This window comes from Meriones unguiculatus, assembly GCF_030254825.1.
Source record: "Meriones unguiculatus strain TT.TT164.6M chromosome 13 unlocalized genomic scaffold, Bangor_MerUng_6.1 Chr13_unordered_Scaffold_37, whole genome shotgun sequence".
NCBI classification, from domain to species: domain Eukaryota; kingdom Metazoa; phylum Chordata; class Mammalia; order Rodentia; family Muridae; genus Meriones; species Meriones unguiculatus.
In genome coordinates this window covers 4,294,691-4,319,250 of record NW_026843647.1, presented here as the reverse complement: position 1 = coordinate 4,319,250, position 24,560 = coordinate 4,294,691, and the positions used below count along the sequence as shown (strand labels likewise).

The 24,560-nt window shown below is 37.8% G+C and overlaps 1 protein-coding gene across 1 annotated transcript in view; it reads right to left on the bottom strand.

Moving 5' to 3' along the window:
• LOC132650952 (zinc finger protein ZFP2-like) overlaps nucleotides 1–21,497 on the bottom strand; it is a 46,760-nt gene extending 25,263 nt beyond the window's left edge. The window contains 3 exon segments of the mRNA XM_060376274.1: nucleotides 5,423–5,522; nucleotides 5,524–6,423; nucleotides 21,492–21,497. Coding sequence (XP_060232257.1) covers nucleotides 5,423–5,522; nucleotides 5,524–6,423; nucleotides 21,492–21,497 — 1,006 coding nt within the window.
• Nucleotides 21,498–24,560: the final 3,063 nt, after the last annotated feature.

Sequence of the window (24,560 nt, the reverse complement as noted above, 5' to 3'; positions counted from 1 at the left end):
TGTGTGTGTGTATGTGTGTATGAGAGAGGGAGAGAGAACATTTAACATTTCAAGAAAGGCAACAATTTTACTTTGAAATTGTGGATGAACTCAAAATGTATCATCAAAAGTTATGACGTGAGGTAGACACAGAAATCAAACATTGTCTGACTTCAGTCCTAATTTGGCTAAAAGCAGTCAGTGCTCTGAAATAAGAATTGAATAGTCAGTATTAGAGCCTGAACATCACGGTGTAGTGGCATGACTTGTCAAAGAACACATTTCAGTGACAAGAGGAATAATATAAAGAAATACTTTGGGGTGCTTGCATAAGAGCTATTAATAATAGCTTACATTGTTTACTTGAGAAATATTCTGTGTACATTTTTTAAATCTCAATAACCAAAATGTTATAATTACTGTGTAAGAGATATTAATTTATTTATATATTATTTATTCTTCCATCAATTTTCCTTCCATTTTCACTCTCCTGAGTTTTGAGTAATCATTCTTTGCTCTTTTGAAAATTCAAGCCACTTTTTCATAAACTATTTTTACACACTTAACATATCAAAATTTGATTTGTAAAATATTTTATAATATTATAATACTAGGAATATATAACAAACCACTGAATTTTATCAAGGGTATTTATTATCTATAGTATTACAGGAAAAAGGAAATTGTGAAGCGATGCAGTACTATTCTTTCTAGTTGTTTTTAAGAGACAGTTGCCTGAGTCCAACCATTTCAGGAAAAAAAAACACCCTCATTTTCTTCTTTTTTATTGATTATTACAATTTATTCACTTTGTTTTCTGGCTGTAAGCCCCTTCCTCATCCTCAACCAGTTACAACCTACCTCCCTCTTCTACCCCTATGCTGTCTCTCCTACTCCACTAATAGGGGAAGTCCTACTTCCCTACTATCTTATGCTAGCCTATCTTATCAAGTCTGACAAAGAATGACTGCATCTTCTTCCTCCTCGGCCTGGCAAGGCTGCACCTTCCAGGAGTAGGTGATCAAGGAGCCTTCCACTGAATTCATGTCAGAGACAGCCCCTGTTACCCTTAATAGGGAACTCACATGGAAACTGAGATACTTATGAGCTACATCTGAGCAGGGGTTCTAGGTGTTCTTCATGCATGGTCCTTGGTTGGAACAGGACCCCCTGGGCCCATATTTTTTGGCTCAATTGGCCTCCTTGTGGAGGGCCTCTCACATCCAGGTCTTTTTACCTCCTGAATCTTCCATATTAATCCATGCTTTCTGCCCAAAATTTGGCTATGAGTCTAATCATCTGCTTCAATACCCTGCTATGTAGATTCTTTCAGAGGCCCTCTGTGGTAGTTTCCTGCCCTGTTCCCTATCTTCCCCCATTACCAATGTCTATCCCATTTGCCCTTCTGAATGAGGATTAAGCATCTTCCTTAGGGTTCTTCCTGTTGTTTAGATCTTTTATGACTCTAGATTTTAGTATTTTTAAACCCTATATTATATGACTAATATCCACATATAAGTTAGTATATACCATGACTGCCTTTCTGCTTCTGGATACCTCACTCAGAGTGATCATTTCTAGTTGCATCCACTTGCCTTCTGATTTCCTTGTTTTTAATTGCTGAATAGTATTGCATTGTATAAATGTGCCACAATTTCTGTGTCCATTCCTCGGTTTGTGGACATCTAAATTGTTTCCAGATTCTGGATACTGTCAATAAATATGTTATGAGCATAGTTGAACAAATGTCCTTGTTGTATGGTTGACAGTCTTCTGAATATATGCCCAGGGTTGGTATAACTGAATATTCTAGTAGCACTATTCATAATTTTCTGAAAAAACACCAGATTGATTTCCAAAGTGGTTGTAGAAGTTTATATTCCCACCAGCAATGGAGGAGGGTTCACTTTTCTCCACATCCAGTCCAGCTTGTGTTGCAAATGATGTGATAGTATCCATGAATATCAACCAGGAAACTCCTACAGCTGATAAACAACTTCATCAAAATGACTGGATACAAAATTAAATTTAAAAAAAAGTGAAGCCCTCCTGTATACAGAAGACAAATGGGCTCGGAAGGAAGTTAGAGAAACAAAACCCCTTCACAAAAGCCACAAATAACATAAAGTATCTTGGTGTGACTCTAATCAAGCAAGTGAATGACTTGTATGAAAAAAAGAAGAACTTCAAGGAAGATATCAGAAGATCTCCCATACTCCAGAATTGGTATGATTAACATAGTAAAAATGGCCACTCTACCAAAAGAAATCTAAAGAGTCAATGCAATTCCAATCAAAATACAAGCACAACTCATTACAGACCTTGAAAGAACAATTCTCAGTTTCATACAGAAAAACAAAAAACCCAGAATTGATTTAAAAAAATGCCTGTACAATAAAAGCTTTTCTGGAGGTATCTTCATGTGAGATCTCAAGTAGTACTATAGCACAACAGTAATAAAAAATGGCATGGTACTGGCACCTGTACTTTAAATCTTAAAGGGGTGTGCATCTACTCATTAATCATTTTTATTAAATCATATCAAGAAGCCGAGGGGAAAAACAAATATAGGGGAATCAACTGCTGTCTCAGTTTTAGACCCAGTTTGAGGGTGCCCAGACAGCCAATGCTGCCTTGGGCTATTTTTTCTGTTCATCAACCTTAAAGCATCCCTGCTTTTCTATTAAGAGTGTACTTTTCCTAACTTTAAATTGTTCTCCAAGATTTTTTACATTAGCAAAAACATCTTCCCTGAATTTGTTAAACAATCTATTTTTCCAAATTCTTTCTAAGTGTAATGGCTATTGCTAACAATCTACATCTATGGCTCCTTTCAAGGGCAGTGGTTAATTAATTGAACTGCTCCAGTAAACATGTGAAAAGAGATCAAGCATTGTTAATTTTAAATGCCAGTGATATTGCCCAGTGATGAGATAGAAGCTTTCTTAGAGTTTTCATACAACTCATGTTATAAGGAATATGGGCATCATAAGGGCAAAAAGCAGAGATATGCTACATAAGAACACAAAGTCCTCTGGAAAATCAGTTCTTGGGATTATGCTTCTCCAAGACAAACTCATCATGATTATGCTAACAGGGGAGCCACATTCCATGAGTTCTACAGCTGTTCTGCTGTTGCTCCTGCATGGCGCTTGACAGAACGAGGTAGCCAAAATAGTTTGCCTATATGTGGATGAGGGGAGGTAAGGTTATCTCAGGCCCTGGGAAGGAGAATTCAGGGTATTGCATGAGCTGTACTAGCCTGGAGGACCAGATAACATGGAAGGACTGAAGGATTTCTGAGAGAAAATGGCAGGTAGGTTTGATTTGATATGTTAACTAGGAAACTCTGCCATTAGTTTCAGGTTTGAATCCCACTTCTATGGTAACATAAACTTCAGAGAGAGAATCATGGTCTCCATTGCATAATGATCTTCAACTGAGCTCACAGCGAAGAAAGGTGACAAAGACAAAGATTCTGTTTTTCTTTTCTTTCTATATATCTCCTTTCTTTTCTTTGAGGGAGGGCAGTTAACCAAACTAGACTCAAATTTTTGCTGTTTTGCTTTGTTTTTCTTACTATATTTTATTTTATTAATTGTTTTTATTTTTCACAATTTATTCATTATATATGCTGATTGAAGGTCACTCCCTCAACTCCTACTGGTCCCTCCCTCCACCTTCCCCCATCCCCTTCCCATAGACTACTCAAAAGGAGAGTTCCTCTCCCCTGCCATTCACTCTTACATTATCAGAACAGTACTCAGCTATTAAAAATAGAAAAATAAAATTTCTGCTTGTATTTATTTTCCATGGGCCACTGTACTCACCTTAGAAGATTTCATACCATGAAGCTTGCCTGCAACCTTACCTTGAACTAAACACTAAGTATAACTCATTTTAATGAGTCCCATCCCAAGATACTGTTTGATTGACCATCTCAAATCCAGAAACATGTGAAATTTGAAATGCTATGCAGTCTGAAATATTTTATCATAGGCATTTCAGAGAATGTGATTCTCTTGCTGCCTGGAGGTCTGTTTCCCACCAGCCCAGGAAAGCATGAGGGGCAGAAGATGAGTAGTATAAAGCTTGGAAAGCTCACGAGCATAACAGTGGTTAGCCACTCTGGGAGCCACCTCAGAAAGTAAGTTCAACTTTTATTCCTGAAAACAGAACACAGTGGCTTATATCCCTTGGGGAGTACCTGGGATGCTCCAAGCATAGGTATAGATAATTGTTTAATACTAGGAAATTCAAGAATGCTAGATTTGCATTAAACAGCACATTCCTATTATATGAATAAGAAGAACAAGAACACAGAACCAAATTATCCTATATTTGAAGGGAGGGGAGAGTTATCAGGGATCTGTGTCAAAGGCTATCTATCAAATTTGATTGGTGGTTTCCATGTCTAAAGATACTCTCCAGATGAAGTCAGGCAGAGAAAACGCACCATTGACATGGTTACCCATCTAGGCCAGAAGCAGAGTCATACATGGAAAAGAAAGCCTCCTCCCTCATATCTCAAAATTCAGTGTGGGTTGTGATTTTTTTCAGTAGTACCCCTGGAACAATAGGTATGTGTACACAAAGAAACTTCTACAGGCTACCACTGTTGTGATACTCTCAGAGAACTTCCTGGCTGGTGAAAGTTCATTTCCTACATATTCATCCACTGAACTAAAAGTTTCTTGTGTAAAGTGAGGCAATTGAAAACACTGAATGTTGAGAATCAGGATTATCAATAAGTCTTCCATAAACACCTTATTATATAATACTGTTGCATGTAATTGATATTCATCATTCATTTTATTCTTTTTAAAAATAAGTTTATTTACTTTACATTCCAATCAGAGTGTCCCTCCCTTCTCTCCCCCAGCACTTCCCTCCATTCCTATTGCCCCTATTCCCTTTCTCCTTCAGAAAAGAGAGGTCATTTCCATTGAGCTAGTTTTTCAGTTCTGTTGGATCTCAGTTGACCAAAGAACACAAAGGACTTTCCACATTGCTTATAGTCACAGAATTCCTCTCCAGTAAGGATACTTTTATGAGATGATGACTCTAGATTTGTGCAAGGCCTCACCATTTTAACACATTCATAAGTTCTCTTCAGTATGAATCATTTAATGGTGATGAAAATTATAGAAATATGGAATGGTTTCACCGTGTTAAAAGCAGTCATAGGCTTTCTGTCCATTAGGATTTCTTTCATGAGTGTGAAGATGACTCTGAAGTGCAAAAGTTTATTCACATTGGTTGCAGTCATACAGCTTCTTTCCAGTATGTGTTCTTTTATGTATTAAAAGATATTATATGCAAACGCTTTCCCACATAGTTATATTCATATGGTTTCCCTTCAGAATGTGTTGTTGTCTTAGGAGATGACTGTTACATGTAAAGGCTTTATCACACTAATTACCATCACCAGGCTTCTCTCCACTGTGTGTTTTTTCACGTTTTTGGAGACCACTCTGCTGTGCAAAGGCTTTGCCACATTCGGTATCTTCATAAGGTTTCTTTCTTGTATGTTTTCTTTTATGGCCTATGAGATGACTTTTTTTGTGCAAAGGCTTTACTGCCCTGGTTACATTCATAAGGTTTCTCTCCAATGTGTGTTCTTTTATGTCTTATGAGATGACTGTTTTGTGCATAGACTTTACCACACTGGTTACATTCATAAGGTTTCTCTCCAGTGTGTGTTCTTTTATGCCGTATGAGAGTACTGTTTTCTGTAAAGGCTTTACCACATTGGTTACATTTATAAGGTTTCTCTCCAGTGTGTGTTCTTCTATGACTTACGAGATGACTGTTTAATGCAAAGGCTTTACCACACTTATCACATTCATAAGGTTTCTCTCCAGTGTGTGTTCTTTTATGGCTTAAGAGAGTACTGTTTTCTGCAAAGGCTTTGCCACACTGGTTACATTCATAAGGTTTCTCTCCAGTGTGTGTTCTTTTATGGCTTAAGAGAGTACTGTTTTCTGCAAAGGCTTTACCACACTCACTACATTCATAAGGTTTCTCTCCAGTGTGTGTTCTTTTATGGCTTAAGAGAGTACTGTTTTCTGCAAAGGCTTTACCACACTCATTACATTCATAAGGTTTCTCTCCAGTGTGTGTTCTTTTATGCCGTATGAGAGTACTGTTTTCTGCAAAGGGTTTACCACATCGGTTACATTCATAAGGTTTCTGTCCAGTGTGTGTTCTTTTATGTCTTGTGAGATGACTGTTTTGTGCAAAGGCTTTACCACACTGGTTACATTCATAAGGTTTCTCTCCAGTATGTGTTCTTGTATGGCTTTTGAGATGACTGTTTTGTGCAAAGGGTTTACCACATTGATTACATTTGTAAGGCTTCTCAACAGTGTGTGTTCTTTTATGCCGTACAAGATCAGTGGAATAGGGAAAGGCTTTACCACATAGAGTGCATTTAGAAAGTTTCTCTCCAGTATGACTGCTTTCATGCCTGCAAAGATAATTAGTACATGTGAAAGATTTACCGCAGTCATTGCATTACACCAATAAGTATATTTATCTATATGAATTAATTTCATAATTTGATCTCTCGGTAAAGAAGAATCAAATTTTAAAGTTTTATCACTTTATTTATATTCATGTTTTTTTTTCCCTTCATTATGGGTATTTTTGAAGATCCCTGTGATCGTAAGAGCATTTGTTACATGGTTCACTTTTATAACATCATTTTTTATAAGAGTTTTTTGTATATGTGAAGAGTATTTTAAGAATTCAGAGCTTTACCACAGCAATCCCATTCACATTTTTTTGTACTGTATGAATGACACTTCCTTTGCAAAGTGAGCCAGGACAAGCAGAAGAAGTTCCAATTTTCTAGTATTCATAGGTATTTTCAGCTGTATGTGTTTGCTGATCAATTCTCAGTGAAGTTGCAAAACCAATTAACTGTAACCATTTATAGCATTCAGAAAATCTACTCAAAGTGGGGACTACTACAAAATTAATTGTTCTTGGAGAAAGGCAGGTACACTGCTTCTTTCAATACCCCTATGTTCATGTGTCTTAGAAACATTGTGACCTATGATATGACAATTTAAATTACAAGAATAATAAAAGATTCTCACATTGAATTAACACAGTTTGTTTTTTGTTCATCATAGACATGTCATATAGTGATTAAATTTTCTCTACAACAATATTCTTGACTTTCATAAGCTGCTCCTTTCACTAAACTTTACATTACTGCATGAATATGAGTAACACTGGTTATACTATAAAATATTTCTATATTAGAAGGTTTTGTACACATACTAATCGCATATTCAATGTGTATACCTCTTACAATATGTGAGTAGATAGAATGAGACTAAACAGATTGGCAGTACAACTTAGTAGCTGTTATGTCCATATGATTCAAATGGTATTTTCTGTTACAATATTATTTTATTTTCTTCTATCTTAGGGGAGTGCCTTGCAAACACAAATTAGATACCTGAGATTGAAGTACATGGAATTGTGAGATTTTAATGATCATCATTACACTTAAAGCAGTGCTGTTTTTACACTGTTGCTTTTCTTTAAAACTTCCAGGACACAACCAGGTGTGCTGGTCCATGCCTTTAATCTCAGCACTTGTGGAGGCAGAAGCAGGCAGATCTGTGTGATTTTGAGGTCAGGCTGGTCTAACAAGCAAGTCTATGTCAAGCCACAGCTACGCAAAAAAAAAACTATTTAAGAAACAGAAAATAAAAAGCTGCCAACAAACAAACAAAAAACAAACTTCCAGGACAAATTAAAATTTCATAAGATTCATATCTGTATCAGCATGCAAATAAATTTACCTTTTATTACTTGTAGAACTTTGAAAATATTCTTCAATATTGTGGTCTTCCCAATTGTAGCCTAAAATATAGTAACAGGAAATATATGTTGTTGGAAATATCATATTATTATAAAGGCAAAAGTTAAATCACTATCTTCTGTGACCCTTAGAAACATGCCTGATTTATTCACCTCATTCCTCCTCATTCTCAATTGAAATTACAGAAGAGAATCAATAACAAGTAAGAGTTGTCTCCTTATTTTAAAAGAAAATTTGCAGTCTTACCTATAGCAGTAAGGTTTTTACAGGTCTCTAGCATCACATCTTTGTAGAGTTGCTTCTGCGAAGGTTCAAGCAAAGCCCACTCTTCTTGGCTGAATTTCACATGCACATCATCAAAGGTCACTGAATTCTAAAATTTGCCATACATTTGTACAAAAGAAAGAGTGGCAACAATATAAATTTATACTTCATTGGCAATATAATCTTATAATTCTAGTGCTTTTTCCATTTATTTTCTGACACTGAAGAGCTAGTTTTAGACCTTTGGGTGTTGTGTATCAGGTCAAGGAGGGGACAAGAAAAAATCCTAAAGGTTAGATTGTAAGGGAAACAAAAGTCGTGCTTTGAAAACCTGTGTTAAAGGAGTTTCAATAGTTTGTAAGACATGAATATAAAGTAGCCATTAGTTGGGTTCTTGAGTGATCTATGAATCATCTTCAGTTACTTGGGTGAGTAGGTCAGGACCCTGTCATGAGACAGGTGGGAGGAAAAAACACAGTCATGATATTTTATCTAGCAACAAATGAGATGTGGATATCAGGGTGATGTCAGTCAAAAGACAACATGGCACTGAATATCATGTTTTGACCGGAGATCAGAGATGTGGCATATCAGTATATGAAAATTGGGGGTTATATATTTGTGGAAGGGAAAGTGGACTACAGCGAATAGATGGATAAAATAATGTGAGTGGCAAGCAACAATAATCCTAGCTGATAACATCATATTTCTGAGTGACCAGACAAAAGAAAAGGCATAGAACACATGATTATTCTTTGATTATTGTTTTGTATATTCTCCCTTCTAAATCATGTATAGTGTATAGTTTAAAAATAAAGATTAAAACTTTTCTATTAAAAAAGAAGTGTTACTGTTATCACTAAGTCATTTTAGAAGAAAAGTGAATAATGAAGTTTAACTGTGTCATATCTGAACTTTTTGAAGAAGATATACCTTTGGAATAGTCATGGTAATTAATGTGGACAAAGTCAGAGAGAAGAGAGTGAAATAGAAAGAGACAGAGACACACAGAGAGAAATTAAGAGATGAGCAGTATTAAGTACACAACAGAGAAATTTATGAACAGTTACTAACAACAAAAAATGATGGACTAGCTGGGTGTATTCTGTCATGCCTTTAATACCATCACTCAGCAGGCAAAGGCACGTGTATCTTATTGAATTGGATGCCAGCATGATCTATGCAAAGAGTTTCAGTACAGCCAGACCTATATAGTAAGACAGAGCCTCCCCTAAAAGTCAATGAAACAAACACAAAAGATTGAAAGAACTGAGAGGTCTTTACTGAAATTTCTACAAGGAATTATACATTCACTCCAGTTGTGTATTCATTTTTCAGAAATCTGCACTGCCCTAGCTTAAACTGTAACTTTAATAAGATCTTACTAAAAGGGAATGCATGTTTAAACAGCTAAAAATAGAAAGATGAAAATATTAGCAATATAAATGATGATCTTAAATAAGCAGCATAACGCAAGAGAGAGGGTTCAGTAGTGTGGAGCTCTTGCTGCTTTTGCAAATAATTGGGCTCAATTGTCAGTGTTTTACTGGGACCCACTACTATCAGTTGCTATAAGTTCATGAGTTCTGAACACATATTTGGACTACTGTGAGATCAGGCACCCAAGAAGTTCATATTCATGCATACAATCAAAATACTCATATTCAGGAAAAATTAAAAACAGATCCCAGATAACAGAGCTGATCGCACACTGTGTCTGCTCAGCGGGGTAGCAGAGACTACACAGTGACAAATAGTTGGAACTATTGGCCTCCAAACACCATTGACTGTGTTTACCAGGTGATAAGAAACCCAATGATGAGAAAAAAAATTGGGTTCAACTGCAGAGTACCCAGCTAATCCCTGTAAAATTTCCTGGGCTGTTTTGGCAGGAGTAACATTTTCAAGCAAATAGACCCAAGAATCGTGTCTTGATCATTTTCCAAGGCTGAACTGTGCACCTCAGGGCATCAGAGACTGGAAGTCCCACTCTCAAAAAAACCCCACAGGGAAGAAAGCAACTGGGACTGACCAAATGTCACCCAGTCTATCCCTAGAAAAGATCCTGCAGACATGCAGGCACATAGCAGCCAGCCCTGAGTGGGGCTCCAGCCACCAGACCCACACACCCTCACACACCCACACACCTCATCACAGACAGAATTGTGGAAACCCACAGTTCTGAGTTTCCCTGTTGGGAGAAAACTCCACATGGAGGGGAACAGCAGCTCCTAGCTTAGAGCACTCAGCTGACCCTCCACCACTACCACCACCACATATGGGAATGTTCTCGGGAAAAGTTCTCAGGTTCCTGTTCAGTCACCAGCGTGGAACCACCACTCGTAAGCAAGTGCCCACTCACTCCACACACACCCTCCCAACAGTACAGACTGGGTCTTTCTGTTGAGAGAAAACCCAAAGGTGGGGGAAATATCTGGCCCTACTTCAGGACACCTAGCTCTAGAAAAGTTTCTGGTTATCCACAGGCTCCAGACTCTAGCCTCCTGATTCACACATGAGAGTGGTGCACACCTGCCACTGATTACTACTTGGGTACTGGGGAAAGGAGCTCCAAACTTAGACCTAAAGAAGCTTGGGTTCCCTGAGATCAACCCCCAGATACTGCTCCAAGGGAAAACCAGTTATTCCTAACTAAACTGAACAAACCACGGGGCACCCAGTTTACAGCTGCAGCTCACTAAATTTACAGCAAGAAATCGAGCTGCAGGGCAACTGTCTCCCAGACTTCTCTGGGTTAGAGGAGAGCTCCGTTTACTAACAAAGGCAACAATTACCACTCAGGTCTGTACATCTGAGGTGAACTGTGGCAGTTATTGAAAAACACCTGCCATTCAGTGACCATACCCAAAAAGCTGAGGAGGCCTCCTTTGGGAAAAATCTACTTCCTACCAAGGGGATTTGACCCACGACAGGATTCCAGAAAGTAACAGAAACTAACACCTAACACCTAAGATAGCCCAATGGGTAGAGGCCAGCATAAAAGCTCAACCAACAAAAGACAGAGCAATATGGCATCTCCAGAGCCCAGTTATCCAGGAGCAAGCAGCCCTGGATACCCCAGTGCAAATGAAATTCAAGAAGATGACCTTACATCCATGCTTATGAACAGGATAATAGAGGAAACAAATAAACTTTGTAAAGGCCTAGATGAAGATAAAGTCAGACAGAATATTGCCATCTGCAAAGAAATAGAAGAAGATAAAGACAAACAGATTGTGGCCATCCTTAAAGAAATACAGGAAGTTGCAGCCAAACAATTTGTGGCCTTTAGAGAGGAAATACTTAAATCACTGAAAGAAATTAAAGAAACAGAGGATTGTTCAAACAAACAGCTAAAGGGATTGAAGGAAAATAGTCAGAGAGGTGAAGGAAATCAATAAAATAGCTCAAGATCTGATGATAGAATTGGAAAAAATAAAGAAAACACAAATGGAGGAGATTTTAGAGAGAAAGAACTTAGGGAAGAAAACAGGAACTACAGAGCTAAGCATAATGAATAAACTATGAGAGATGCAAGAAAGAATCTCAGGTGTAGAAGACACAATGAAAGAAATCGATGTATCCATCAAAGAAAAGGTTAAATCTAAAAAATTCATAACACAGACTATCCAAGAAATCCAAGACAACATGAAAAGGCAAAACCTAAGAATAATAGGAAGAGAGGAAAAAGAGATTCCCTCCTCCAAGGCCCAGAAAATATTTCCAGCATAATCATAGGAGAAAATTTCACCAACTTAAAAGAATACAAGAGGGCTACAGAACACCCAATAAATTAGATCAGAAAAAAAATTTCTCCCACCATATAAAAAACAGTAAGTATACAGAACAAAGAAAAAATACTAAAAGCTGCAAGGGAAAAAGGCCAAGTAACATATAATGGCAAACCCATCAGAATCACACCTGACTTCTCAACAGAGACTATGAAAGCCAGAAGGGCCTGAGCAGATATCATGCAGGCCCTAAGAGAACACAGATGACCTCCCAGGCTATTATACCCAGCCAAAGTCTCACTCATCATAGATAGAGCAAACAAGATATTTAATGACAAAAACAAATTTAAACAATACCTACCCACAAATCCAGAGGTACAGAAGCTCCTAGATGGGAAACTACAACCCAGGAAAGCTAACTACATTCAGGAAAACACAGGGAATAAATAATGTCACTACAGCAAAACTAAAAGTAACCAAGCACACAAACACACTACCACAAGCAACATCAAAATAAAAGGATCTAACAGCCACTGGTCATTAATTTACCTCAACATCAATGGACTTATCTCTCCAATAAAGACACATACTAACAGAATGGATATGTAAACAAGACCCAACAATCTGTTGCATACAAGAAACATATCTAAGTCACAAAGATAGACATTGCCGGAGAGTAAAGATCTGGAAGGAGGGTCCAAGAAAATGGACCCAAGAAACATGCAGGAGTAGCCATTCTAATATGTAATAAAATAGACTTTAAGTATATGGAATCCATCAATGTAATCTGCCATATAAACAAATTGAAAAAAAAAAACCAACAATAGAGGATCATTTTCTTAGATGGTGAAAAAACATTTGACAATATCCAACAGTTGTCCTTGTTTAAAGTCTTGGAGAGACTGGGGACAAAGGCACATATCTAAAAATAGTAAAGACAGTGTAAAGAAACCCCATAGCTAACATCAAACTAAATGAAAAGAAAGTTAAATCAATTCCACTGAACTCGGGGACAAGGCAAGGCTAAACACTCTCTCCAAATCTCTTCAATATAGTACTCAAAGTCCTATCTAGGGTAATAAGAAAACTATAGAAGATCAAGGGAACACAAATTGATTAGGAAGAAATCAAATATCACTATTTACAGATGATATGACAGTATACAAAAATGACCCCAAAAATTCCACTCTAGGAAACTTCTACAGTTGAAAAACACTTCAGCAAAGTGGCTGGATATAAAGTTAACTCAAAAAAAAAAAAATCAGTAGCACTCCTGTATACAAAAGACAAATGGACTGAGAAAGAATTAGGAAAACAACACCCTTCACAATAGCCAGGAAAAAAAAAAAAAAAAACATAATGTATCTTGATGTTATCCTCAACAAGCCAGTGAAAAACCTATATGAAAAAAACAACTTCACGTCTCTGAAGAAAGAAATTGAAAAAGATACCAGAAGATAGAAATATTTCTCATGCTCATGGATCAGTAGCATCAACATTGGAAAAATTGCCATTGTACCAAAAACAATCTACAGATTGAAAGATATTCCCATCAAAATATCAACACAATTCCTTAAGGAACTTGAAAAAAAAACAATTCTCAGCTTCATATGGAAAAATAAAAAAGCCAGAATAACTAAAACAATCCTGTACAATAGCAGATCTTCAGTAGGTATCACCATTCTTCATCTCAAGCTCTATTATAAATCAATAGTAATAAAAACTGCACGGTACTGGAATAAAAACAATCAGGGGATCAATGGAATTGAAGTGAAGACCCATAAATAAAACCACACACCTATGGCCACTTGATTTTTGACAAAGAAGCCAAAACCATGCAATGGAAAAAGGACAGCATCTTCAATAAATGGTGCTGGTCTAACTGGAAGTTTACATGTGGAAAAATGAAAATAGATCCATATTTATCACCCTGCACTACACTGCAGTCCAAGTTGTTCAAAGACCTCAACATAAAGCCAGATACACTAAATCTGTTAGAAAAAAAATTGGGAAAGATCCTCAATCTCATTGGCATAGAAGGTAACTTCCTCAATAGAACACCAAGAACACTGGCTCTAAGATCAATAATTAATGAATAGGATCTCATGAAACGAAAAGCTTCTATGAAGCAAAGAACTTTGTCAAAAGAACAAAATGACAGCCTACAGCCTGAGAAAAGATCTTCACCAACCCTACAAACAACAGAGAGGGATAATAAACAAAATATATAAAGAGATCAATAAATTAAAATCCAGCAAACCATATAATCCACTTTAAAACTGGGGTACAGAACTAAACAGAGAATTCTCCACAGAGGAATATCAAATGGTAGAAAAACACTTAAATAAATGCTCAATATCCATAGTCATCATGGAAATGCAAATCAAAATGACTCTGATATTCCATCTGAAACCCATTATGCCTAAGATCAAACCCTGAAGTGACAGCACGTGCTAGTGAGAATGTGAAGAAAGGAACACTCCTCCATTGCTGGTGGGATTGCAAACTTATACAACCACTTTAGGTATTAATCTGATGCTTTCTCAGACAATTGGAAATAGTGTTACTTCAAGACCCAGATATACCATTCCTGGGCATATATCAAAAAGATGCTCCACCATTCAACAAAGATATTTGCTCAACTATGTTCATAGCATCTATATTCATAATAGCCATAACAGGGAAACAAACTACATGTCTCTCAATGGAACAACAGTTACAAAAATTGTGGTACATTTATACAATGGAATGCTACTTGGGTATTTTAAAAACAAAAGGCCATGAATCATCTGAAGGAATGGGCGGGCATGGGAGCGTTAGCAGGCCTTCTGGTGTTGGTCTCCTTGGTTTGCCTGTGGTATATATGCAAGATTAGAGTCTCACAACAGTGTGATGCAGCCATGATCATTCAGGCCTTTACAGCCATTGAAGCAGGACATTCGCCCCAAGCATGGTTGGATACCATAAAAAGCTAAAATGTTACGCTCAGGATGCGAGGCTAAGCACTGCACTCAGGGTCAGCCGCTTTGGACCCAGAGAAGAGCATGTCTGATTGCATGCGGGTTGATACCCCAGGTCCCGCCTCTGAGAAAAAGGTATCGGACGGGTCTGATGCTCTTTGGGTGGATGACACTTAAATGAACATCGGTACAAAGTCCCAATTTATTTCTAATATCAGAGGTCAGACCTCTACTCTTGCCTGATGCATCTAAAACAAAAAGGGGGAACTGTAGAGAGCTGTGGAATGCTGTGCCTTAAAGATGGAGCTGGTTTCTGCCTTCCACCTTCCAGATGGTGAGTGCTCTCTGTCACGAACAATTCCACATTTGGCTAAGGCTGAGGATCTGGCTTGCTTCCATGTATGTGGACCTATCTGCATTGCCCACATGGCACGCCTGGGTTGGCTACCCAGAGGCTATTTAAGCTGTGGGCTGGCTTTCCCCAGGGTCAGATGATTGTTCAAGGTTCCTGAATAAACTGCATTGAAAAAAAAGCAAAACAAAACAAAACAAACAAAAAAAAAACAAAACAAAAGGAAACTGTGAAATTTTCAGGCAAGTAGATGGAACTAGAAATGATCATCCTAAGTGAGTTATTCCAAAACCAGAAAGACATGTATGGTATATACTCATTTGTAAATGGATAATGGCCATGATATAGTATAAACATACTACAATCTACAGACCTAAAGGAGCTAAATAAAAAGGAGGACCCTATGGAAGATAGTCAATTCTTATTCAAAAGGGCAAATAGAATCGACACCAGAAGTGACTGAGGAGAGGGAACAGGATGAGAGCTTAACATACATATCCTCTGAAAGACTCTGCCCAGCAGCGGTTCAAAGCAGATGCTAAGATTCACAGCCAAATTTTGGGTAGAGCACAGGGAATCATAGGAAAGAGTAGGGGGATAGAAAGTAGAAAGACCCAGAACTGGCAGGACCTCCATAAGAAAACCAACATGGACAACAAATCAGGGCCCATGGGGACTTGCAGAGATTGATGCACCCACCAAAGACCATTCATGAAGAGGAACCAGACCCCTGCTCAGATGTAGCTGATGTAGACTGAGATGTAGGCATCTCAGTCTCAGGTGGGATCCATATTAAGAAGAGTAGGGGCTGGCTCTGACATAGACTCTGTTGCCTGCTCTTTGATCACTTTTCCCTGGTAGAGGGGGCATTGCCACACCACAAAGGAAGAAAATACAGGTATTCCTAGTGAGCCTTGACAGTCTGGGTTCAGATGGTAGGAGAGGAGGGCTCCCCCTATCTGAGAATTGGAAATGGGATAAGGGTGAAAGAGGAACAGAGGGGTAAAACCAGGAAGAGACAAGGGAGGGGGCTAAAATTGGGATGTTAAATGGATAAATTGTTTTTAAATTTTATTAATTTATTTATCACAATTTATTCACTTTGTATACCCACTGTAGCCCTCTCCATCGTCTCATCCTAGTCCCACCCACTCTCCTTCTCCCCCTATGCCCTTTCCATAGTCTCCTGATAGTTGTCCCTGTCTGTCTGACCCTAGCTTTTCAGGTCTCATCAAGGATGGCTGCACCATATTCCTCTGTGGCCTCACAAGGCTACACCCCCCAGGAGGAGGTGTTCAAAGAGCTGAGTTCATGTCAGAGAATGAATTATAGAAAAACAAATTTATATTAAAGCAAATTAAGTGTGAATAAAATAAATAAATAAAGTCTAAAAAAAACAAATACAGCAGGTAGAAAGAATGTCATATACCTGCAATTCAATAACTCAGAAAGCTTAGACACTGTTAGTGTCATGAATACATGCCATCCTAAAAAATTAAATATACTGTCTTCCAAATTTCAAATGCAGGATATGGATGAAGATCAGCACAACAACCTATGCTTACATGTACAAAACAAAACAAAACAAAACAAAATTAAAAAAAAAACAAAACCCAAAATGCTACATTCCAGACTCAGCAGATAATGTTGATATTCATGTTGACACCAGGCATGTTGAACTGTATTTAAGCACAACACTAGACTGGAGTTAGATCTGTAAGTTCAAAACCTTTTTGGTCTACATAACAACTTTCAGGACTACAAAGAAACTTTTTCTTCAGTGTCAAAGATAGAAATATGATCTTCTCTGGGAGCTTTTTTGATTCAATCAAATAAGTTCTGACCAAATTCACTATAGGATTATTGTCACCCCATGATGAAAATGTAGGCTAACTTCAATGATCCTAAAATTCTGCAATAGCTCATACACTGTTCAAAATTTCACAGTCTCTTCTGACACACAAGAGAATTTTTTGGGTGCCACATCTTGTAACATCAGAAGCAAGTTACATCATTCCAACATAGATGCACAGAATACCCCTTTCCCATTCTTGTAGAGAGGAATGTGTACATATTTAGGGAAGAGTAGACCAAGGAAAGAAGATCAGCAAGGAAAACAACAAAGCCCGAGGCTGTTTGAAAAGGCTTAGATGGTCCTATCCCTGAAACATCTCATACATTCCCAAGATTGCTTACTTCCACTCCCTATAGGTAGCACTTTCTGGTAGGTATCTCATAACTTAGGCACCTCAACATCTTGTACTGTCAAGACACAACTCAGGCTTTACCCTCACTGCTTCATGCAATGAAAAGTTACAGTATCTTCCCTGGGAAACTGACTCTGCCAAACACAGATGGCTGTCACAGTGTTGAACTGAAGAATCTATTCTCTTAAATTTTGCACTTTTCTTGTTTCCAGAATGTGCATAACATGAGTGAGACTGTCAAGTTGGATTTTAAGTTGGGATGGACAAAATGGGATGGATCGTGCCACGCTTGGAACACATTTGGAGCAGTTTTTATATGAAGTTCTTTCCTGGTATTAGGAATCACTTAGCCTACTTCTTTGATTAATGGAACAAATATCAGGAGGGAGTGTTAATTTAAGGACACCATCTTAGGCTTCAAATCCAGACCTAGGACCTTCTCTTTGATGATGATCTCCTTAAAAATTCCTGTCTCTGTTTCAGACTGCCATCTGAAACTACCTAGTGATGCTTTTTTCTACAAACCAAAGACTACATTTATTTCTGCTCCACTTGACTCTTTCTTTCACTGTGGTCTTGACCGTCTCATTAATAATAACCATTCAACAGATTCAATGTTCTTCCTAAGAAATCCAGCCCATGCTGGGGGTGCATGTGTGCTGGTAGGTTGTATGCCACCTGATACCATCAGCCTTCCATCATGTCCTCTGAGATTCATCATTTATCCCCATCTGGGTTTGCTCACTGGCCCATAGGCCTAGGCCTCACTGGGTCTGTGTCTCACTAAGCCTATGTCTTGGTTGCAAGCCAACCAGGCATGGACATTTACTTGAACCTCTGAGGTTAAAGTCCTTAGAGCAAGGCACAGCAGCTTATCCAAGAATGATAACACTTTGGTATTGCCATAGGCTCTGGAATACCAAACTTTCCACTACCACTGGTGATTTCATTCTAAAAGAGCTATCTACCTGTAAGAGTCAATAGAAAATTCTTTCCACACCCCCATCTAGTGAACATGGGTGTTTCCCTAAACTGTTCTAGCTGCCCCTGAGAGAAATGGAGCCACTGTTCTCCATCTGGAAGCTGAGCTCCAGGCCTCTGCTGAATGGAGAATGACAGAATGAAACACATTCTCAAAATATGGAAATATGAACAATAAAGAAAGTAAAAACAAGCTGGCCATGGTGGTGCACACCTGTGAGCCCAGCACTTGGGTAGGTAGAGGCAGAGTGACTTTGAGGTTAGCCTGGTCTACAATGCAAGGCAAGGACAGCATATGCTACACAGAGAATCCCAGGCTCAAAAAACCAAAAGAAAATTATTTTTTAAATGCAGAAATTTAGGGAATCCTGGAAATGAAAAATTTAAAGACTACAGCAAGGAAATACAGAGGCAAGGTTCACAGAAAAAAAACATAAATCAAGGAGATAAATTTATGCACTGAATACAAAATAGGAGAAATGGAAGACAGGTGTGTTTACACACTCCTTTAATACCAGAACTCAGGGAGGCAAAAACAGTTGGACTATTGTGAGTTTGAGGCTAGCCTGGTCTACAAAGTGATTCCAGGACAGCAAAGCCTATAAAAAGCAATCCTGTCTGAAAATAAACAATAAAAAAACAACAGAAAAAAAGCTGAACTAGATACATGTGTCAAAGAAAATGTTAAATCCAAAAGTTCCCTATCATAAAACATCCAGGAACTCTGAGACATTATGAAAAGACAAAACATGTTGATAATCAGATTAGCAGAAGATGAGATCAAGGGTCCAGAAGATATTTTTAACAAAATCATACAAGAAAAATTTCTTCACCTAAAGAAGAAGATGTCTATCAAGGCACAAAAAGCATACAAAAATACCGAAGACATTGGACCAGCAAAGAAAGTCATCTTACCAGAGAATAATAAAAATGCTAAATATACAGTACAACGAAAGAATATTAAAAGTTGTAACAAAAAAAAATCAAACAGACCACACTAACCAATCAGACAAACCAAAACAAACAAAAACCAACCAAGAAATAAATAAAGGCAGATCTATTGGAATTAATCCTGTATTCTCAGTAAAGATGCTAGAGGTTGAAGGACATAGACAGTGCGCTTCTGACTCTAAAAAACTACAGGAGCCAAGAAAAATTACTAACTATGCCCAGAACCTTTCAATCAGCAAATGGAGAAAATAAGATGTTGCATGTTAAGGTCAAATTTAAACAATATGTATCTATAAATACAGCCCCACACAAGGTGCTAAAACCACCACCACTTCCACCACCAAAATACCAAGATTAACAATCACTGTTCATTGATATATCTTAATACCATTGACCCAAATTCACCAATAGAAAGACACAGGCTCACAAAGTGGATGATAAAACAGAATCCACCCTTCTTCTAAACACATCAAACACAGATTCACATCAAGATAGGTATTATCTCAAGGTAAATTGTTGGAAAAGATATTCCAAATAAATGGACTAGAGTATCATGCTTGTATAGCAATTTTAATATCTAACAAAACATATTTCAAAAAAAAACTAATCAAAAGATGGCAAAAAACATGACATATTCAAAAATATCCAGCAATATAACATTTCAATAGTTAACATTTATGCCCCCAACTTAAGAGCACCCAAGTTATAAAAGAAACACTTCTGCAGCTTGCATCACATCCTAGCTCTCATAAACTGATAGGGAAAGACTTCAATATATCTCTCTCACCAATGTACAGATCCCCCTGACCAAACTGAACAGAGAAATGCTCCAGCTAACTAACATCAAAAAACTAAATATACCCAAATGATGTTTAAATAACATCCACCCAAACAAAAAAGATTGTTCCCTCTTCTCAGCAACTCCAAATTGTTCTCCAAAATTAATGATATACTTGAACAGTAGAATTCTCAAAATATATAAGTAACTTTCAATAACCTCATGCACCCTATCAGACCACTAAGGTCTAAAGCAGCACATCACCAGTAACAAAAACAATAGAAAGCTTACAAACTCATAGAAATCGAACAACTCTCTACTGAATAAAATATGGATCAAAACTGAAGTAAAGAAAGAAATTAAAGAATTTCTAGAAGTCAATGAAATGAATACACAGCATATCAAAACTCATAGTACACAATAGACGTGTTGACCAGAAGACAGTTCATAGCACTAACTACATTCAGAAAAATATTCAGAAAGATCTCTTAGTAGCAACTTAACAGCATACCTAAATACTCTAGAACAAAAAGAAGTAAATATAACTAAAAGTAGTAGACAGTTAGAAACTACTGAACTGTGTCTTCACTGGAAAAACCAAATGTTTCCACAGGAAAAGAAAGGTGGATCCTATCAAAATTGATAATGATTAGATTCAAATTGCAGAGATCTCCTGACTAAGCAGAGGTAACTGTTCATCAGACAGTGTGGTCATTCAGTCCAAACTAACTTAATAAAGACTAACGTTTTCTTCTTAAATATAAAAAGTTACTTTTGTTGTTTTATATTAAAAACAGTTAAGAGGTTTAAAATGTTTGAAGTAAATTCAAAGGTATAAACTTGTTTGATTTGGAATAATTTGGAGTGAATATAACATATTTGAGCAGCATGGTGATAGACCATGCATTTAATCCCAGCAGAGACAAGCAGTTCTCTATTAATTAGTAGTTTTCTAAATTCAGGAGTTACAATGACAGGGTGTTGGTGGTTCACAGCCTTAATCCCAGCATTTGGGAGCCACATGCCTTTTACATATGGCCTGGGAGGCAGAGGCAGGCACATAGGAATTACAGTGATTTTATTTAAAAGCTGCTTTTAAAAGGCAGGCTGAAAATCAAATTGAATGCCTTTTATTATCTAGAAATAAATACACATTAAGGTATATTTGTAAACTTTCAAAGATTTTTTTAAACTTACTTGATATATTATTTTTCTATTTCCAAAAACCATTTTGCTCTATAAAAGATATAATATGCCTAAAAGGTACAACCCTCACCCCTGAATTAGGGATGGGGCAGGGTTTTGATTTAATCTTTTCAGGAGAATAAAATCATCCAACTAAAGAATATGCAGACCACTGGACACATGAAATTTCTGAAGAAAATGACAGATCACCAAAAGAAAATGTCAAAAGAGAAGGAATAAACTGGCCAAATGGTATCACTCACCTTCATGTTGTCTCTTCTGCTTTCTACAGACATAAGTGCAAATTGCCTTTATGTGATTGCTAAAGAACAATCCAAAATCTCTATCTCATATCAGAAAAGCCACCTGGTAAGAAACAGAGGAAAACAGAAAAATAAGGGATGATTCTATTGTCATGAATCTCATAATCTTCTAGCATGATGTGACTTCTGTACTTACCACAAATTTCAATAATTAAGAATGTGTACAGTGTTTGTGAAAGAATGAGGGGGTGAGAGAAAAAGCCAAAAACATAAGCCTAAAATATAGCCAAGTTTACATGAAAAGACCTAAGGAAACTTTAACATGAAAAATGTGCACTGGACCAGAGATACCTTTGATTGTTTATTTAATACAAATAAAATAAACACAGATTTCACAAATCACACAAGACAAACTCAAAGTAACACCTAAACTGTTATATTTCTGACTCTCCATCTACTACTAACCTCCTTTCCAGGGACCCCTTTTTCTCTGGAAGTGGAAAATGGAGGTGATCATAAAGATAAGCTATGGCTTGCAGTCCCTCATGTCCCCTTGTGGGTTCAGGCACATCCCAGCCCTTGCCAACACTGACACACAAAACAATGTTGGAGAATAATTTAATATGTTTCCTAATGCATGGATTATGTCACAAGATGTGAAATCTGCCCTATCTACTTACCTAAAACCAGGCACACCTGACAAAATTCTTCATCTCAGAAATTCCTTTTGTACCCTGGAATTAAATTTCCCTAAATCATGCCATTAAGACTGGTGGAAGTTCAAAGGTTTAAAAAACATAATGAAGTATTGCTGAAAGATGACCACTACCACCTCTTTTCTTCTAGTTTCAAAATGATTTGTAAAATTTGTTACACAAAGCAGTATGTGGAATACAACATTCACCATTTCTAGAAATGAGACCTTCAGTTTTTCTATCTGTCCACTGCAAAACCAATACCTGTGTGTGCACACTAGATAGTGATATTATAAGCACCACAACTTTCTACTGCCCAGGCCACAAAATCCTCACTTTTCTGGACAATCAATTCTCAGGAAGGGTCAGAGGCCACAGGTCTCTGACAAGATCGCCACATGGAGACAAACAGAACCACAGCCTGAACCACAGTCTGAACCACAGTCCATCTTGGCCAAAGCAGATCAGGCTGTGATAGCTCAGCAGCCTGCTATTCATGGCCTGGGGACAATGGCCCCACACTCAGCATGACATGGCCTCTGGTCTCACTCACAGCTCTTTAGAGCTACATCAGAGGAAAATCCCAGAACAAACCCATAAACTACCTCCCACTATTGCTCCTGACTGCTAGGCCTGCCTAGAGTACATCATTAGCTTGAAAAACAGAGCTAAGTCTCAGGACAGTAGTAGCTCCTCTACCAGTGAATCAAAGATCAAATGATGCAGATAGCAGAGGCATTCTAGCTTTGCACTAACCCTATGAGCACACAGAACCCTAGTGTTGTTATAAAAGAATGAAAATCCCAATTATTCGATTTTAAAACCTTCGAACAAGAGTGGCAGAGAAAGCACCCATCTGACCCTGCTACTCACCTCTACTCCAATAGGAAACATCCCCAAAACTCACCAGTTCAGATGACAGCTCAGGGGAGATAGGCCAAAAGAACTCAAGGCCAAAGCCTTCTAGCTCAAAGTTCAAAAAGCCCAAAATTTACCAAGCTAAAACTCCTTCCACTTTTACACTCTGTCTTAAATACATTTCAGCTGAAAGTTCCTCTTACTCTTTAATCCATGTCAGCTGGTTTCTTGCTTTGCTTCTTGACCTAGGGTTAACATTATTAAATCCTGTGCACAGGGAGCTTTTGAATAAAAGGTATGTTCTAGGGCTGACGGAACACCACCAGAATCACCTGTTTACAATAAACAGAAAGTTCTTGGAATTAAGGTTTGTGTTAGGGCTCAACCACACTAAACAAAGATCAGGTTTTTACTGTTCACAATCTAAGGGATCTCACTGGGATCAAATATCCTGCAACACCCTCATCTTGGAAATGTTTTAAAATACAGTTTTCCACTTTCCCATGGCACCAGCTCATCTTCCAAGATACAGGTCATTTATGCTGCACATTGCATTACAGAATCAATGTCCAGTGCAGTCATCTCTACCTCATAGTTGTGAAGTCCTTCAGCGAAACTTCAGTCAAAGCCAAACAGTAACAACCATTAAAGAAACAAATGGCCATGACTTTGAAAGCTAGGAATACTTAATAGGGGCTCAATGAAAATGAAAAATAAAACAAAAAGGACGTGGCTGTTCCTTGATATGTTGGAATTGAAAGTTTATTACAGATAGAAGGGAGAACAGAGTCAGATACAGGAACATCTGTGACAGTCTAGATATGACATGACCTTGAGCCATGTGAGAAGAGAGTAGAGAGAAAAGTGGAGGGCCAGAACAAAAGGCCAGGAGGGTAAATGATAAATGAAAAATACCAGGTAACCAAAATGGTTGGAATACATAAAGAAAGACAGCTGGGAGGAGGGCAGCTCAACTCCTGGGCTAGAGATCTGGGTATGACACCCATACCTTGTAACAGGTAAGGACTGAGAGATGCTGGGAGAACCTGACAGTCACATCTTCTTTGATTGTTAAGTAGCCACCTTAACCATTCATCCCAGCATTTGAGACGTAAGAGTAGAGAGGAATAAGTAGGTTGAAATGATTTCATTATAATCTCAAAAAGAATTTTAAAAGTTGAAGATGAGATTCCCTGCATTCTACCCAAAGTTTGGCCATAAGTCTCAACATCTGCTTTGATAGTTTGCAGGGCAGAGCCTTTCAGAGGCCCTCTTTGGGAGGCTCCTAACTTGTTTCCTGTTTTCTTCTTCTTCTGGTGTCCATCCTCTTTGCCTTTCAGAGTGGGGATTGAGCATTTTAACCAGAGTCCTCCCTCTTGATTAGTTTCTTCAGGTGTACAGATTTTAGTAGCTTTATCCTGTATTATACGTCTATTTTTGTGAGTATATACCGTGTGTGTTTTTCTTCTTCTGGGATAGCTCACTCAGGATGATCCTTTCCAGATTCCACCATTTT